The sequence below is a fragment of the Chroicocephalus ridibundus genome, chromosome 6, assembly GCF_963924245.1.
Source record: "Chroicocephalus ridibundus chromosome 6, bChrRid1.1, whole genome shotgun sequence".
NCBI classification, from domain to species: Eukaryota; Metazoa; Chordata; class Aves; order Charadriiformes; family Laridae; genus Chroicocephalus; species Chroicocephalus ridibundus.
In genome coordinates, this window is record NC_086289.1 from 36,275,157 (window position 1) to 36,295,074 (window position 19,918).

The 19,918-nt window shown below is 37.0% G+C and overlaps 1 protein-coding gene across 3 annotated transcripts; it reads right to left on the minus strand.

Annotated features, from left to right (window-relative positions):
• Window positions 1-2,810: 2,810 nt before the first annotated feature.
• Window positions 2,811-19,687, minus strand: SLC25A16 (solute carrier family 25 member 16). Of its 3 annotated transcripts, none has more exons than XM_063339012.1 (9): window positions 19,479-19,687; window positions 18,725-18,817; window positions 16,380-16,513; window positions 14,655-14,718; window positions 8,716-8,837; window positions 8,111-8,177; window positions 7,146-7,308; window positions 6,154-6,222; window positions 2,811-4,382 (listed from the first exon to the last, which is right to left on the minus strand). In XM_063339012.1, exons 1-9 carry the CDS (start codon window positions 19,570-19,572, stop codon window positions 4,226-4,228), a joined length of 963 nt encoding a protein of 320 aa, XP_063195082.1. In that variant the 5' UTR covers window positions 19,573-19,687; the 3' UTR covers window positions 2,811-4,225. The 3 variants fall into 3 exon arrangements, 2 of the variants coding, with proteins under 2 accessions (XP_063195082.1, XP_063195083.1); XR_010071636.1 differs by having other exon boundaries at window positions 4,306-4,382; window positions 6,154-6,535; XM_063339013.1 differs by lacking the exons at window positions 16,380-16,513; window positions 19,479-19,687.
• Window positions 19,688-19,918: the final 231 nt, after the last annotated feature.

Here is a 19,918-nt window from a genome sequence, read left to right on the forward strand (position 1 = left end):
ACTTTGCACACTTGATACCCTTGGGTTCTGTAGTCTCTTTCATTTGCCTGTACAACTCCCCCACACTACAAAGTATCTTAAAAGAATACGGTTATAAAAGTACAAATTATGCTTTAAATATTTTTTTAAGTTAGCAAAAATCCAAGCAGTCTGGGGAATCTCTACAGAGAATCTGTGAAATCCAGAAAAAAAACTAAACCTTACTTTAGTACCAAAAGTTGTAGTGAAAGTATTTAGACTATGGCTCTTAATTCTTTCTGGCATCAGTGGTTGAAAGAAATGTTCTTACAATTTTAAGATACATCAGCATTCCACAAGTACAAACTGTGTAAATTCAGGAATTTATCGTCAAAAATTTGTTATCACAACATAATGAAATTATGTTCCTTCCAATCCTGTGACAAACAGGGAGTTATCTATCTATACTTATATATAGTTAAAATGCTTTAAATGCCCTCATTTTTTAGACCACCGATTTAATCAGGGAAATCTATGAGGGGAACCTGCCAGCAACTGACTCAGTAATATATACTTGCGGGCTGACACCCAGGTGGCAAGTTTACCCCTAAAGCTAAATCTGAAAGTAAATTTATCTTGTGTTGTATCTACCAAGTGTGCAGCCACACTGAGCTGGTTCACTAAGGTGATGCCAATAAAATCCATTCATTTCTTTTGGTGGGTTAACCTTTCATCAGATCGGTGGAAACACCATGGTATGTAGTCCATCTACCCTGAATGTGACAAAAGGTCAAACAGCACGCAAAGGTGCAGTTAAACAGCAGAACAAACCAGTATAAATTAACTGCAAGGAAATCAGTTATTGTCCTGAACTGGATTGCTATGCAACTATGCTAGCACCGTGGTACAAGAACAGGTAAGATCCTGCCAACAGAAGTGGAAAGGAGAGTGCGAGTACAAGAAACCTAACTCAGACCATCATGAAGCATCCCAGGATCCACTCTGAGGATGCTCATGGGGCAGTCTATCACTCACATCACTGAAGCAGAGATCTAAGAGCTGAACAGACTCACTTGCACTAATTGCACAGAAAAACCACGGTTAATGATAAAGCACAGAGATCTTTTCTTTTACACCTGTTTGAACTGAACAAATATAGTTGTTTTGAGTTGCAAACATAAAAGACAACTTATTACGAGTGCCTTGCATGCTCCTTTGTCAGGGAAGGAGGGGAGGAATTTGAAGAGTGTCAATGGAATTTGCCCACCTTGACCTCATTTAAATGAGCAACAAAAAACATCTGGAGAATATTAGTAATGAAATAAATACAGAGACATTGGAATTAATCAGTGTAAAAAAAAAAAGGTTCAAATACATGAAACTTTTCTGTGTAGTGCCTGCAAATTGCACTACTGGTCACACATAAATGCTTTAGTTAGACCAGGCAAAATTTTCAGTTGTAAGACTGTGGAGATTAAGTATGCAGTTTATTTTAACGCCATGATGTTTAATCACTGGAAACAAACCCCCACAAGACTGTCTCACCTGAAGGAGTTCTAAAACGGTAGGGCTTTATTTTCTACCTTTATGTCAAAGAGTATTGGAAATAGGTGGGTTTAACAGAGTTTGAAAATATCCAAGGCTACATAACCAGCTCTTCACAAAAATAATTACTTCACTGGACAGAACTATTAATTACGAAATTATGATTATATGAATTTTTACCAAATAAAGACAAAACCAGATATTCAGGCCCCTTCCATTTGCTGAAAAAATAAACAGAAAAAAAAATAATTTGAAAGTATCTGATTAAGGCATAGAAATGAACTTGGCTGCAGCCTAATATTGTACTTTTTACTGGCTAAAATTAGATGCTGCTTATTCAATTCACTGAAAATACTGAAGAGACAGCCAAGAAAAAACAAGGGAATAAATCACTCAGTAGTTCAAAATGAAAATAAACTCAGTTTTCATAATGGCTGTCACTAGAGAAAGAAAGAGGATTTACAATTAAGTCCCATGTTTCCCTTGTGGTAGTCAGATATTCTAAATAAATTCTGAGTTATAACTGAATAAGAGATACCTGAATAAGCTTTCCAGAAAGAGTTAGAAATAGCTACTAAAAAAATTTAAAAAAAAAAAAAAAGTGGAAACTCCAGTCTCCTCCCATCTAGCCCCTGGACAAAAGTATTTTTCTTTCAAAATACTTCCAAATGTAAAATTATTCATACATCTTTAAATGTTATTTTGTAAAACTAATCCTGAAAATACAGTGGAGTTTCATCCCAAAAGGTCTATTTTTCACATTGAATATCCTACTCAATTATTTTGGGGACACCTTTTACTGCGCTTTTCCTCTCAACAGTGAATATGCTGGATTCTGCTTTACTCTACATAAGAACTGCTTAACTTTTCATGACACGGCTCAAGCCTATTTGAGTTTCTCAAATATATCACTTTTAGTAAAATTAAGATATAAAATTCTAAATTTAAACATCCTTACCAGTATTAAGATGGCAAAGAACTGGCACCTGAGAAGATGATTATTTGCTCACATAGTACAACAATACAGGAAAGAAAAATGGCACATATCTCTCTTTTTTTTAATAAAGTGGATTTAGCTCTATTGCAAGGATTTGAAAAGATAAAAATTCACTGTGATATTGATTAGTTTTCCTTTAAGTGAAATTAAAGATCAGATGGAGTGTCTTATTTGTTGTCTCCTAATTAAGAACAACAATATTATGCAGATTGACCTACAAGGGAAACATACAGGTAATTGCAGAAACATGCATTCCTTCTGGCTGCAACATGTACAAATCACACAAAGACATTAGTTCAAAATTTTTAATAAAATAAATTTAAATACATCTCATTCTCTGTCCATAGCTACATTGTTAAATATCAAAGAAATACATACTTTTAAGAAACTGAAAAAAAAAATTGAGCCACAAAAGTTCGTATTGAATATATAACTCAAAATCCAGCTTATGAAATTTGTCAAAATTAAGCAAATCAATCTTACCATCCACCACTTCACATAACCATTACCAATTCTTAAAAGACACTGCTAAAATATTTACAATAAATAAATAACTTACATGACTTAAAGTAAATGTTTACAGTTTCCTGAATGAAGTGAGTAAAATCAAGAGTACCAATGCAAATCATGTATAAACAAGTCTGGAAAATAATTCCCTCTAACAAAAGGAATTGTAGGAGGATGAAAACATATCATCGTCTATTGCATACCATACTTTAGAAACAGTACATATACACATCTACAGACTCCAGTACAGTCTTCATTTTCTTTTCTTGCGCGAGAGGCTGAATATGGTCCATATGCCTAAATAAGTAAATGCAGCAGCATGCACTCTTGTTTGTCACCGTATTTTAAGGTAGGGACAAACCTGTTTACATGAGCTAGTACTGAAAAGTACATAAAATACCCAACCTTCAATTAACCGAACTGAGAACATTCAGCTCCACAGAAAAGGTACAGAAATTCCTTGTAACATCAGGCCGATGCTAACTGCCTTAAGGAGATCTTTTCTAGCACTTGTCACTCTAAAAGCTCCCCCTGGTTTTATTTGTGTACATACAGCATTTTTTAGAATAGAACATACGCCAAGAAGCTGGTTTTCAAATTGCAAGGTTTCTAATAATGTTAAATACATCTTGTCATTATTTATTGAAGTGGTTGAGGAGACTTTCATATGTACCCATCTGAAGACATATGCATTGTTCCTGCATACAGAAAACTTGTACAAAAAAAGAATGAAAAGATGCTTAAGTTGTGGTCTGCTGAGTTTAGCTTCTACAGAGCTGGCAAGTATGAAAATCATTGCATTTTGTTCAAATCAGTTTATTCAATTCAATTTTTAAAGAAGAACAGATGTCTAACTACTAGTTTAAAAAGCAATATAATCATTTGTGTAACTCCTGGAATGGTGATAAAGCTAAATAACTAACAGCTTGAAACCCGTATAAAATGTGGGTGTAATTTTAAAACCGCGTAATTCTTAACATTAATCTAATGAAGCCTAGAAGATCAAGTGCAAAAAAAATGTTTATAGCTAACTAATGTTTATTTTGATCTGTCTCCTGGTTTGACTCCAGGAAATAAACCACGTTTTGGCACATACAGACGTCAGACAACAGCAGTTCCACAGTTACAGATAGCTTTTTTTAAACTTCAAGTAATTTACTCACCAATGTAATCTGAGGACTGATAGTGTAGTTTTACAGAAAGTCTTTTAAAAAAAAATTAATTGAGGTGCAAGAATTGTTTCATAAGTTCATATGTGGTAAAAGCCACAGCCTGGGAAGGAATACAACGAATGTAATTTAGAGATAAACCACGGTATAATCCTCTTCGTATTCCATGTTGTTGATACACATATTTCAGTGTCTGCACCATTGTACTGGAAAAATAAGAACTCAAATCATTATTGGGTACACATATTCAATAGTCAAAAATCACTTTATTTAAAATACAAGACACTCGTTTTACTTGATTCTTAAGAGATCTATAGAGAAAAACCCATGGGACTCCATGGAGCAAAGCATTATGGAGCAAGACACTCTGAGCTTCTGCAAGAAATGTGGGCACAAAGGCTGGGAACTGGAAAGAGGACACTGCAATCTCATCTAAAGAAGTTTCAGTCTGAAAATACCTGCTCTAAAAGACATATTAAGTCATTTTACACCAGAATGGCTATCCATATTCTGTTGCCTATCGGGCAGGAAGGACTTGAGAAGCATCACTTATTCTTACAATTCTAATACAGAGTAACAAAAACTTAATTTGCCCAATGTAGCACACACTTCCTGCATTAAAGATCAGTATTTAAGACTTTTATGCCATTCTCTTTCTTTGAGCATTCGATCATACTACCTGTCCTTCTAAAGCTCTGCATATAAAATTTTTGTTTAGCTCTGTATTCTACATCTTGAATGTGTGTAGCTTGCTCCACCATGACAAAGACCTAATGTTTTCTCTCAAAAGAGAAATACTAGAATTTGTTATAAAAAGCAGAATTTGAAGAGTATATGCAAGGAGAATGATTTTCCTCACATACTTATATTGAAAATGAGCAAATGGACATTAAATGCAAAGCAATGTAAAAATGTGTAAGGTGCTCAATATTTCCAAGAAATTACAGACATTGCTCTTTGAGAACATCTTCCATAGCCTATATGAAGATTTCCTACTTGTTTTATCCTCTCATCCTCTAAAGACATATACGTCTACTCTCCTTCAAGGCACAGCTATCTCCAAAAAGGGTCACAACAATATTGTTAAAACTGGAAAGCCTGATGTCTGCAAAAGTAGTTCTCAGAAATGAAGAAAGTAAAACCCTAATAACAATTAACACATTTTTATTTTAAAAGTATCTGTAGTGGAAAATAGCCAAGCTAAAACAATGTTAAGACTGCTAAGGAAAACAGAACAGGAACTGTCACAGTAAGCAACATCTAGGTTGTTTATGAAGGGCACTAAGACAGACCACTGTTTATAGGATGCAATTTTTCACACAGGAGGTTCACACTGAATGACGCTGCATTCCAACATACACAACTCCACAAAATTGAATGTAACCAAGATGGAACTGTCCTAGAATTGAATTTGGCTGAGGCAATTTGAAATTCAGTAAGTTTTTCAAGATGACACTTCATTTAATACTATGATTTTGAGGATATTATGCTACTTCCACTTCTACTGGACTGAAGCATATGACTAAAAAACCTGGAGAAACCCAACTGTGTGTACACTGTAAATGCAAGAAAGGTCAATAAAATAATATTATGCAAAATCATCTTATGGAACAGATTCTGCACCATTAAAAAACGCTTTGAAACATCTCATTTCAGTAAAAACATCCAGTCTGTCATGAATCCTGCTGATATTACAGACAGACATCACAAGCTGAGTTAAATTAAAAAAAAAATATGTTACTAATACAAATACAGTACTACTAACAAAAGTGCCATTGTGATTTCAGTTATTTTTTTTAACCTCAGACTGATAATGACAGCTTTTGTCTGTGTGGAAACATATTCATTAAAAGAACGAAGAAATCAACAACACAGTAGTTTGGTTTTTGTTTTGTTTTAAACTTTAAAACTAAGAATTTAACTACTCGGACATCTAAGAATTAATTCAGTTACTAGGGATGAAAAGAAAATACTTACAGGCACTTTTCAGAGTCTGGGAGAACCGCTCCTAACTGCATTCGCCTACGAGTTACATCAAGGGGATATCTACAGAGGAGATATTTGAACAGCAGTTCAACCAGATGTGTGATGACTATGTGATGACTATATGAATATTGTTTAAAAAAAGAATACAAAGAAGTCCACGTGCAACCTCCAAGCTCCCTTTTTCAGTGAGTCAGGAATCCGGCTCAGATTCTCAACACAGCTGAAAGTTCTCCAACAAGGGAGACTTCCCCTATACAACCAAAACCAGCAAATCAGATCTCTTAATATATTCCATTTGGCACAAGTAAGGAAGACACATGAAGATCAGGTGAGAGTATAAAACAGTCTGTAAAACGCTGGAGGGAGAAGACACCTGAATCAAAAATAAAATTAACAGTTTAAGGATTAATAGAAAATGACATTTGTAATGCAGTGATTTAGTGAAAAACTGATGCCATATAAGTCCATTAAATTAATTTATTTTATGGACAAAATAAAATATGACTAGGAGAGCACGACAATGAAGCAAGCAGGCATAGTAATAAATTAATGCCAAATACAATATCCAAGACTTAGGGTTCGGGGACTTTTGAAGTTTTTGTTGTTTTCTTTTTTGTAAATTCAATGGCTTCACAGGTTACATTGCTTTGAAAATAAACTGGAATAATAAAATTCTGCAAATTATGTTCATGGTCAAAATTTCATAGCTTACCAAATAAGACTCCAAATGATTATAAGAGATTTGTCTGAATTTGTTTGATTGACTCAATGCATATATCTTTAAAGACCCTGAAGATTAAGTGGATATTTAGTAAATGAAGCAACAGGAAATAATTGAATTACAGTGTCTGATTAACCTGATTTTAAAAGCTTACTAATAACTAGGCTTACACAAAATCATATTCTCAGCTAAAAGTTTCTTTAGAGTGAACAGCTATATAGATAAAAAGAAAAAACAAAAAGCAAACAATACCCAAACTTACGATATCGTCTGAGCTATTGCTCCAGCTATGCCACCACACAGCAGATTTACATGTGTTTTCAAAACTAAGACATCAGGATTATCTAATGAAGGCCGTCCAAGCAAGTTAGGTGCTTGAGCAAGTCCAATGCTCTTTAAGGTACCAAAGGTAAAAAATGAAAAACCTAAAAGGAAATTTAATTTTATGCACTTTCATAAAAAAGCAAACTATTTGTCGATGCATCATCATCATAAACAAAAAGCTTCAATACAAAATGAAACTATTTTCCAATTCTTTTAGAAGTTTTTCTTAAGCAGAAAGAAACAAATAATATTTTGAACTTCTACAGTACCTTCTGTCCAAATGAATTAGTGTTTATAATTAACATTTAAAGAATGCTTTAAATAAGCTAGACTGTGGGTTTTAAATTACCGGAGTGCTGTTAAGAGTAACCCCTAGGGTCTATCTAACTGAAGAACATCTCTCATCTATTAAATATGAATGTAGTTTAGCCGGGCAGTTCTGATGTTCCTCCATCCCACGTCACCCACTGCTGTAGCTTGTGTAAGTATTTACATAAAAGTTACCAGGAGATGGAGCCAATACAGAGGCTCTAAGTCTCCCATCTATAGAAGGCTCTGCTCTCTCGTGGATCTGCCCGTTTGAAAGAAATATCCTACATGCTTTCTTGTGGGAAAACTGGGAAGCAGAAGAAAAAGAACCGCTACTTTACCTCTCTCCCCCTCAAGTCCAAGTTTCAGAAAAGCTAGGCTTTGCTTATTGAAGATGCTTTAACACATATTGATTAATTCTAGATTTAAGACTGAAGAGTTGCAAATGCTTCTACTGGCCTCCCCTCTCCATTCAGAAAAAAACAGAATCCTTGATTTTAATAGAAGCTACTTAACCAGGTGTGCAAATGTATTATGTAAATTCAGTAGTGCACATAAGCGCTGAAGGACTGCCATGTTCTGTTTTTAACTTACCCGCATATGGTGCCATTCCTACAACAGTTGGCATCAGCCCTCTGTAGAACCCACTAAAACCACCTTCCTTTGAAAGAAAAACACAAGTACATTTGTGGCAAGAAATACAACAGATGTCTTAACAAGTTACACAACTGTTCATACAGATTCACACGACAGCAATCTGACTAGCATCATCTAGCACCAAGGAGCTAACATCAAGTTCCATTTCTTGCACCTGAAGAATTGAGGGGACAACTGTCTGGCTCTGGAGGAGATAGAGAAGTGAAAATGAAGGAGAAAAATCTACATCCAGCATCATAATCTAGGAGACATTTCTGCATTATACATATCCCTCCTCCCCAAATTTTTTGTATTATTACTACTTGTTTTTGAAAAGCAGCTTCTCTCTGCTGTTTTTGACCTCCCACTTACACAAGCCTTAGCTACATCTTAGCAGCCTAAGTAGAAGGAAGCATCCAGATAATTTTTTTACATTACAAAATTAAATGTGCACGCAATGAAGTCATGCTATCTTCCACCAAGCCACTACTTTCAATGCAGTGCAACATTCTTAAAAGAGCATATTTTGCTTTGACAGGACTGAAGATGAAAAGAAAAAATACCTTTGTGTAAATCATCTTGAATGCATGGATAATTCCCATGTACTTGTGTTCCCCTTTTACTTGGAACGCCAGACGAACTCTAACCATATCAAGAGGGTAAGTACAAATCACTGCTGTAATACCTTTATTAAAAACAAAAACAAAACAAGCAAACAAAACTCACCTACACCTTGTCTGATTCTAGGATTATTTTGAAAATTAGAATTTCCTTTTGTGGCAGTGAATATAATAGCATATACATATTATTTTGTTAAAGAAACACTTAAATTCACTTATAATCAGCAAATAAGAAGACTAACTTCAGCAACACACGAAGGATTTATGTTTATAGTTGGTGTTCACTGAAGCTGCACACCTAGGCCTTGATTTTCCAAAGATTTATGGGCCTAACTGTATTCACATGAGCCATCTTATTTAAGTCCATGGCTCATAAGCATCAGGCTAGTCAAGTGTATCAGCTTCACTGGATTGCAACCATGAAACTTAATCCTACCATATCTTTTAAAAAAACAAAAACAAAAAAAAAAAAACCCACCAAATTTACATGTGTAATTTCAAAAAGGTTGTGTCAGAATTTTATGATTACTGGATATAGATACATGTATCTATCTACTGCATCTGAAAATACTAAATATATTCTAATGACATTTAAAACAAAGACAGAATTGCACTGATGAAGACTACTTAACTGTGTTTCATTACTGCATTTTAATAGTTCATGTTACACCAGCGCTCATTTCAAAACTTTGACCAAAAAAGCTATTTCTAGACTTAAGATGCCAAAAAAAAAAAAAAAAATCAATCTTAGGATTCCTCCAGTTACGAACTGCTTCAAAACTCATATAGATGCTGACCAACTTGTAATTTTGGAAACAGAACTCCAGTACAGAGAACGACTCCTCTAGCAGTTACCTGAATAACAAATTCTTTTCTACTGCTAGTTTTTGAGGTAAACCATTCAATTGCTAACAAATGATTTGGAGGGAACGGTTAAAACTGTTTACTAAAACCAGGTCATTTTCTGGTAGCATACTGCCACTGGTAAAAAAAGAAAAAAAAAGTACACCGTGAGAAGGAAAAAAGAAAGAAAAAAACCTTTGTGATCGATACTTTTTTCTAGCACCTGCTCTAATTTAGCTAAACACCACCCTCAAAAATCGGTCCTACAGAAGATAAGCACACTTTTTATGCAAGCAGGAAATTGCCACTTCCTTTTCAGTTTTAATAGTCTCCTAATGATATCTCTTTTTGTATGTGTATCATTTCCCCTCCTTTCCACAAGGTCAAGAGAAAACCACAACAGGGAGGGGAAAAACAAACCAACAACAAACAAACCAGCCACAAAACCCAAACACAACACAACTCCAGTGAAGAAACTCTTCATAACTTTTATGTTTGGAGAGAAAAAAGCAACTTTAGTAAGCTGAATTATATGACGGAAAATATCAGGATTAGAAGCGGAGGGAAAAAAAAAAAATTAATACTGTAAGTGAGCTATCCTAAAATCTGACACTGGTCAACTGTCAATTGAGAGTAAAGTTTGTGATGTTCTGGAGTATTCTACGAGTAATTTATTTTAGAAGATAAAAATATCTCTTCCAGAGATTTTGGACAAATCCTATGAACAAAAAGCAGACATCTGCAGTTGATTTCTGATGTTGTCTCACCGACAGGGTGCAAAAGTTGGAAGCTGCAAAACACCAAAGCAACTTCAGGATTGTTTCCTCTGACCTACATTATTAAGTGCAATGCCTCAGACTGCAGCCTTTTCCTAATGGATTGCTTGAGATGTCCAGAAATAATGTAAAATAGGTGAATCCAAGCAGTTTAAAAAAAATTTTAAAAATCAAAAAAAGGCGGGGAAAAAAAGCTTTTATGGAGCTTATGAGTTCACAGCAAAGTCATCCTACTTCAGAAAGCAGACAACTTTATCCCCCACCTCTTTCCAATCATGCACTGATGCGTATCCAGGAATATTCTCTGAACAAAGACTAGCAAACAGACCAACCCAGAGTTTGGTAAATGCACTCACTAGTGAACACAGTCCAAAAATAGTGCAACTGAAAAAAAAAAAATCAGATGGAACTGAAAGAAACCATATGCAGTAAGGATTTAAATAAGATCTTTTTTTTTTTTTTTACTTTTTCTTAAAATCCCCTAGCCATGAATTCTAAAACAAAAACAAAGAAAAAGGATTTCTAACATCAGCCACAAAATACGCTTTCTTGAAGAAACTGTGAGAGGCACATTACTGCTTACTGTTCATATAAGCAAAATGTACACATAAGGGATCAAGATTTCCTTTGGGGTTCAGAAGAGCCACTACTTTGGGACGCAAAGTCATTTTGGTGAAGTCTACAAAATTACTAATCTCATCTCTACTCCCTAAATATTACGAGTTACCAGAAGTCAGACCACAGCATCTTAAGGCTGATTCCCTGTCTTGAGGAAGCAAAGTCTATCCCAAATAATGAGAATTGAGCCAAAAATCTCTCCCACGGTTGGTTAAACAGGACAGAATTGGAAGTATCTGAACAGTTAAGAGATACATACTGCAATTCCAGATGTCTGATCTGAAATAATCGTAATAGGGCAATGTAGCTCCTCCCTCCTTTAAGGAACCACTTCTTCAAAAACAGCAGACTTTCATTGCAAATGCTGACTCAGAAGGCAAGAAAGTCAGGGAAAAACTATATTGTCCTCAAGCAAGATCTTGGGTTACCCAGACCTTTGCTGAGACTTGGCATCAATGAAGCACAACAGAAATTAGACTGTCCTTGATTTGCTTCCCAGGCTTTGGGAGTTAACAACAAGATCAGCAGTATAGGGATTTACCTCTGTCTCTCAATTTCCCTACTATTCCTCCATTCTTAATAATTTTCTTTCTTTGAAAATAAAAATAAAGAAAAACATCTGGAGCAAGAAAAAAAAAACAAGTGAAATACATTTACAAAGATCAGGTACTGCAAACATATCTGATATGCAAGTTTTTATGATTTCTGTATCATGCTCTTTGTACTTTATCAATAACTACGTAGATCAAATTAAGTACTACCAGGTGTTTCAGAGGTATACAGTTCAAAAAGTGATAAGCACTAGTCACAGCCTTGAACTGCAGAAGATATGCTCCTTAACTAGTATAAAGATTAATTTATCAAGGAGACATCTTCTGAACAAACAAAGCTTCAGGAACAGAGAAATAGCTGACTACAAAGGATAATATTTATCAGACAGGTTAAAGAACTGTCTAATTTACAAGTCATAATATTTCTAGACCTCCAATATATAATTGTTTCTTTCTGAATTACACCTGAAGAAATAAACAGCACAGATTCTTTTAAAACATTTACTCAAATAGGTAACTTAATTACATACTATTTAAAATTGAAACACAGTCAGTATCCACAGTACTATTTTCCAATTGCTTTTACTAAATGTCAAAAGAAAAGCAAAAACATACTTTCTATATTAGTTTCATGGAACTTGAGTTTATTACAGATAACATCTAGTCTTTTTCAGCTTTTTTTAAAATTTTAAGTTAAGTGCAGGGGAAGAAATACACGTTCCTGTATTTAAATTCAGATTTTTCGATTAGAAAACAAAAAAAAAAAAAAAAAAAGATTTGCAAAGTCATCCAGTGATACAGGTGTTATTTGATCATTTTGTTTCCTAAACCCCACTAACCTCTATGATTTCTCTATCTTCTCCCCAGCTCTGTCTTTCCTTAAAAGAAGTTATACACCATTTATCTGTTAATGAGGTGTTACAGCTGAAATTTGAATCACACAAGACTCAGGAAGTTCAGAGTTAAAGTTTCCACAGTAACTCTAACTTGGCCTCCTTAAATATATGCATTACAATAGGTTTTTCTTTTCTCTCACCCCACTACCCCCATCCTCATTGCCTTGTTTTTCCCTGTGGATACGCTTTTGATCCTATTTATCAGTTACAGAAGATACTCAAATGTTTCCCACCACTTTGAAGCAGATTCAGGTCTGCTGACTGCTAGTGATGTTGGAAACACTGACATATGCAAGATTTCGGTATCAGTAGCGTACAAAGAAGTGAAAGCAGACAGCTGTGTGGCTAGAGGTTGTAAAGGGGACAAAAAGGAAAGGGAAACAGGGGTATCCATTTTCAACTGCATAATACTGGGTTTCCAGGAAACTGTGAAGCGCCCTCTCCACCAACACTGGGGTGCATGCAGCACACAGTCTCCTTTAGTCATTTAAACTTGGAAGAAACAAAATAATATCCCTTATTAGGGCCAGCAAGAGACTAAGCCACAAGAGTTAAAGCAAGAAATATTACCAACTTCTTTTAAAAATCTTTTCATATTTTGTTTGCAAATCTAGAGAACTTCTGTATAAGATTTCAAACTCAACGCTCTTCTTAACGCCTCCATCCTCCCCTGTATCTTCTTGGCATGCTCAATATAAACCCTCCCCTCTTATTTATCTAATGAATATCCCAAAAAACAGTTAATGCCACCTAGTAAACAAATAGTAAGACATTCACATGTGATACTATTACTATACCCGACTGCTATATTCATTTCACTGCACCCCTAAGTCTAACTCATCTGCTCAGTTTTGAGGTTCTCGATACCAGACTACTGAGTATATGGTACTTAAATGCACCACACAAAGCATTTTGTTTGATCACGGTTTCCATATGGTACTGTATATTAATTCTCTAACCACACAAAACAGATTTAACCAGTAAGGTGCTTAAAACGATACCAGATGCTATTAATTTCTCTATGTAAAGAATTCCAGCATGTCCAACACTGACAGAGTTAAGCTGATTATTCAATGTTACCACAGTGCCTCACAAGTCAGGTTCCAGGTCTCTGACAAGGCCCCTGAAAAAGCTAATAATAAGCTTTTGGAAAAAAAAAATAAAGTGTTCTTTAGTACAGTTAGATGGGGGGAAATAAATAAAAAAAGGAGAAAAAAAAAATCTATGTATGTTTTCCACTTCTATCAGATAGAGAGCCAACCAAGTTCTGGAACATATCTTGCCAGATGGGTTTTGCTAGTTTTTAGGATCTTTCAATTGTTTCATTTCATTCTCTTTCCTTTTCCTCTGATGGCATGCAAAGCAAAAATACTTTCATGAGGTCTTCCTAGTTTAACTAAAGATAGTATTAACAAACCCCAGTATTTTTATTCCAAAGAAGGTAATATTAATACTCATGTCATACCTGCCTAAAGACTATCACTAGACAGTATTAAGCCTGTTTTACAAAGTGCAAGCACATGAAGCACCACCTCGATTAAAAATCAGTCCACTATTACTTACCTTTCCCTGTTTTTTCTTAGCTACTTTTGGCTGAATGACTATCAAGAGGAAAATAGAAATGTATAATCATACTATATAAAGGGAGTTTACAAATGGTGTTTTCTACTGCTATCACACTAAATGATAAAAATTCTGTTTTTCAACATTCACACATATGGTCCAAAGATTATCATGACAATCCTGCATTGGATGTTGAAAGGTATAGACATTTCTGGAAAATCCAAACAATCCACCCAATTAAGGAGCTGCAGTTCTCTATTTCTATGGGCTTATACTCAACCTAGTAGTAATGGCAGACATGCTGATGAACTAATTCTACTAAAACCTGCATCTTCATACTTCATCTTGATGACACTGGATTTTTCATTTTTTAAAAGCTATAGTAATAAACACAATAAAAACTGTGCTTTACAACACAGCACAGATTTCAATGCTTGAACAAATACATTTTAAAGAATACCCTTAGACAAACAGTTTCCTATTAGGCATCTATTTTGTTACATTAACCATTTACTAGTATTTTTGCTTAATACTAATTTGCAACAGTTTGACCTGAAAACACCTCAAATCATCCTTTAAACAAATATTAACTTTTCAGCAAAAGGGATGTCTGAAATCCAAGTACAAAACTATACCTGCCATGGATCCAGCCATTAATCGATGCACGTGCCCTGAAATCCCAAGTTGCTTCTTTATTACCTACAAAATATGGAACATTTACAATAGTCGTATATCAGAAGATACAAGTACATCACACAGTTTATTAGCACATTAATGCAAACTCTGTAGCTGTTTCCAACACTACAAATTCAAACCGGAGCACCTAATTACTACTTTTAAAAGAATTTTCTGAACATTGCTGCTGTTACCGATTTCTTTTTAAAATCATGAAAGTGCTAAAAGTCTACAAAGAAGGCAAAACGATTAGTTGAAAGTATTTGTACTGTTTACTTCAGAGATGAGATTAATTGTTTATTTAGTTATCTTTAATGTGTGTCAAACAAGGCAAACTGAATACTATCCTTGTTGCATGATAGAGAGCAAAGGACACTGAGCAAAGTTGAAAAGTGACACATTTGAGAAGTGCTTCTTCCACGCACAGCACATGAAACATACTCCTATAAAGATATTTTAAAGACTTTATTTAACTAGATTTAAAAAAAAAAAAAAAAAGAAGAGAGAAATCGGAAAAGCGTTTGAGAGCAAGAACTTCCTAAATTACATTACGTCCTGGAAGGAAGTTAGAAATTAGTTTCCAGGCTTTTATCAAATAATTGAGACTATTTAAGAAGCTGTTTCTGCTATGAAGATCACTTCATATCTTCCTTCTTTAAGAGTTGGGTTTTTTTTCCTTTGACACATTCCTGCAAAACATCTTGAATGTTGTCAATTAATAGATTCTAAATGGTTTCTTGAAATTTGCAGATTCATAAATCATTTCCTTATAAAGCATGGCACGCAGTCTTTTATTCAACTCAACATAAAACAAGCATAGATCAACAGCATTTATGATTACACCAGAAAAAAAAGAACATATGAAACTCATTACAGTTACTTCTTTGTATCAGCCTTCTGAAATTTGCACTTTAGGGAAGGGAATCAATTTCGATTTCACTGTCTTCAGTAAAGATCATGCGACTTACTTCACTGGGTACTAAATCTGACCTTTCAAACATTGAATTCCTCATCATTAACAGTAAAATGGTATTTTTCACTACACATAAGAAATTTTTAAAAACATGTTCATGCTAACACCTGACCTCCAAAAGATGTTGCAGGAATTTGTTATGTATTTATTATGAAAGAGTAAATGCAGGAGAGCAGAAAGGAATCCACAAATCCTGCAGGACCCTGAAATGAGCGTTTTCTTGTCCAGGTCATTTTTATCAAGAGCATGACATAGTAATTTGTCAGGTCAACTATAACAGTCATATCCAGATAGACTTTCAAGTTTAAGTTATTCCATCCATCAAGTATTAAGAATCCCAACGCAATATAATAAAGGGGTTCCATTTTACATCTTGTTCCTACATTATTCACAACGGGGTACCTTATAGCAATACAAACAGCAGGAGACTTAGATTAACTTTTTCTTTCACACGCACACACAAAAAAGTATTATGCTCAACAATACAATGGTACAAAAAGTGGCAGGAATTATTTTTCTAAAGAAACGCTGCATAAAGTTTCACTGTTGCCCTGACATCTCTTACGGGTAGATTCAGATAAAATTAAGCAACCTTAGAAAAGACATGCAGCTAATTAATAAGACACTAAAGTTTCAGTGTTAGTTTCGATCACTCAAAGAATCTGTATTCATTGCAGGTAGAAAAAAAAGAAAACAAAATAAATTCAACTACCTTTTTATATTGGTCAAATGCCATAAACTGAATTGCGCCATACGGAAAGATTCTAATCATCATTGCCCCGTTTCCTTTATACAGCCCAAGGTAACCTTCCTTTTTGGGGACAGCACACAATGTAGAAAACACTCCTGCCAGCAATACAAAAACAGGTATTTAACAATTGCACTGGGGAGGGGGGGGTGGGGATCAATCAAATCTTACTGACAATAAGAAAGTACACATAGAACTAAGGCTGGCCCATGTTGCTCATGTAACTAGGGAGAGTGGAAAATCCACTTTCAATGCCCAAACATTGCCAGAAGGTTTAAGGTGAAGCTTTATCAGCTTCCTCACCTCCCAGACTCAGCAGACCTCTTTCTGAATGCACACACTCGGGCCCCACAACTTGCCTGGGCTGCAGGCAATCCTGCTGCTGGGGATACTACCCACCCACCGCAGATAATGCGAGCAAGAGAAGGAAGGACACTGGCTGACTTGCAATTCAGTCAATTCAAAATAAATACTTAAAAATCTAAAATCATGGGAAAACAATCTATTATTGCTACATGCCATCTTAAAGATTAAACGCCATCACTGAGGAAATGAAGTAAGCAAGTTTAAGTTGTAAGTAATGAGAGTCTTAAACATATCACGCTTCCTGTCCCAGAGCTGTTGCAACAAGAAGCAATCCTATTCCCTTATAATAGGTGGGAAATAATGCAAAATCACACAAAGTTTGGACAAAACCTACAGTTCTATTATAAACATATTATTAATTACGCACAATTGCTATCAAATAGACTTTTTAATTTTTTTTTAAGAAGTTAACAGTTATACAGTTTTCATTGATATGCAACTACTTAATAATGTAAGATCTGAACATGAAAAAGGTTTAAGTGTTTATCTTACTTTCAGGCAGGAAATAAAGTGTCAAACTTGCGTTATTAATTCATTTCCAGGGTTCTAAGCATACAGTATTAAATCTATTTTTAAGATGTCAACCGTATTACACGCCTCTGGAAACACTTAGGCCATGATCAGAGTTTCTCTCTACTCTGCAATGATGAGTTACAGTTCTGATTTCTTAAAACACGTGCTCCAAGATCCATGTGGCACAAACTCCACAGAGCAAGGGCTGTAAAAACATTTAGTGAGGACTTTGATGAACTAATCCCTCGTGTCTCTGCACTTCCAGGTATCTTATCCACAGAATTTTCTTTGTTGCCTACATGTAATAAGGACACACAGTCAACTCACACTTCAAGACGTATTTCAAATAATCAGCATCAGATCTAACACCCTAAATAGGGAAGAATATAAGATTTTACTTGCCATTTATGGCACAGTACAAAGCAAACAGAAAATAAGGATTTAAAATATTGGTCAAACCAATTATTTCAGCCTTCATTTCTTAGACTGTACATTTGAATGCATACTTATGTGACTGTGTTACCAGAATGCCACCATTACTTGTGTTTCCCTTTTTGATACACCGAAGTGCATATCCATTGAATTTTGTTTCAAGATTTATTTTTCCAGCCTTTAAAGAGAATCTTTAATCTTTAGTGTCCAAGCTAAAAATTCCAAAGTTTTATTACATGTAAAATTAACCAACTTCATTTTTTTTTTCTTGACAACTGTAACACACTGAAATTTTGGAACCTAAGTTATGTCATATTTCAAGAAGATATGACATGAAATACCTCAGATACTGTGCACAAGAGGGCAGTGTTACAGCCCCATGGAGAAAGATTCTGAACACGCCGACAACTGAGTTTATTCTCTCCCCATGATGCAACACAGCTGCAACACGCATCACCTGTGCCTTACGCCAAGCACAAACATGCTTCCACCTTGAGTTCCTACCAATCATGCTGCTGTCTGCTGGCACAAGAGAAGGATTTGGTGGTCACTGCTGTGGAATCACCAGCCCCCATGAGGGCTACCAAACTCTGAAAGGCAGCGATTCCCACAGGCCCCTGGAGCTGGCAGTCGCTGGTGCAGACCGCAGCAGTTATTACAGCCGTGACAGTTCTTACATGAACAATCCCAGCTTTGGACCTGTGATTACCAATCTCCTGCTGGCTTCTGGAAGGGGAAGATCAAGCCCAGCTCCTACGTGCCATATTGAGGATTATTTTGACATCTCAATCTCTTGCACATCACCCAATACCCCAACTTGCTCATACAGGGCTTTATTTTTCTTTTTAAACCCTAACAAAACACAGCACAGAGACCAGCCAGCCTTCTGTCTGATTAACACCTTCTTCTATCAGCCACATGGATGAATAAATCAATGTGCCCAAACCACACACACTGCACTTAAACCCCCAAAATCCGACACGCAGCAGCCATCTTACCGAGATGTTTATAATGGTGGTTATGAGCCTGCAGCAAGATCTTTACTCGATCCAGTGGTGCAGTAGTTGTTTTGGCACAACATCCTGCAACACCTTTCCAAGAGGGGGAAGAAAATAGAGAAGTGACGGGAAGCAAAAAGTTCTTCATGGATAAATAAGGGATTTTTCTAATGGATTTTTAAACGGAATAGCGGAAGCGAAACTCGGTTAGGAACTGGAAGAAGCCCCAATGACGGTATGAGATATTACAAAACAGCCTTAGTGAAAGATATAAGCTACTTTTCCCGATGACAGAAGCCTGGGCCACCATCTCTCAGCCCTGAAGCCTCCAGAGAAAGTTCCTCGGGAGCTTCTTCCCCCCTCTCCCTCCTTCCCACCGAGCACTTCACAGCCAGATCAAACGGGAAACGCACCAACCCCCCGCCTGCCCCCGTGCAGACCGGGCCGCTGGGACGAGGCCCCATCCGGAGAATAAATCGGATTTTTTTTCTCTAAGCGGTTAACACCGCGGGGTTGTCTGTGCTGGGCCTCCCCCCCTTAATCTTCGCCACAGCCCGGCTGAGAACGCTCAACCGCCGTGCGAGTCACCGGCACTGGCATAACGGGGAGGGGGGAAAAAAAGGTGAAAAAAGGAAAAGAGAGCCTGGCAACTACACCCTTTCTGCCGGGGGTACCGACGCGGAAGGGACCCCCGCCAGCCCCGGCAGAGCCCGACCTCCCCGTCGCCGGGCAGGGGCCCGCCCGGGGCACCCACCTCCAGCGATGAAGGAGCGCAGCCAGTAGAAGTCGCGGCGCGCAGCCCCTGGGGGCAGCGCGGCGCCGGGCCCCGCCGCCGCCGGGGAAGCCATGGGGCAGGGCAGGGCCGGGCTGGGAGCGGGCGGCGGCGGCGGCTCCGGCTCCCTCAGGCGGCGCCGGGGCGGAGCTCGGGGCAGCCCGCACCGAGCCACCGCCAGGGCCGGCGGGCCGCACCGCGGCGCCTGCCGATGGCGTCAGAGGCGGGCGGCCCGCCCCGCCGCCGCCCACCCTCGGGCCTGAGGTGGTGGCGGGTCGCCACGGCATGGCCCCAGGTCGCCCGCCCGCAGACCGCGTCTCACTGGTCCCGCATCCCGTATTTTTCCGGGGAGCCGATTTCTCGGTTGTCGGGGCATCGCCTGCTGCTTGAAAACGGTCGTCCATCCCTTCTTCCAAAAAATA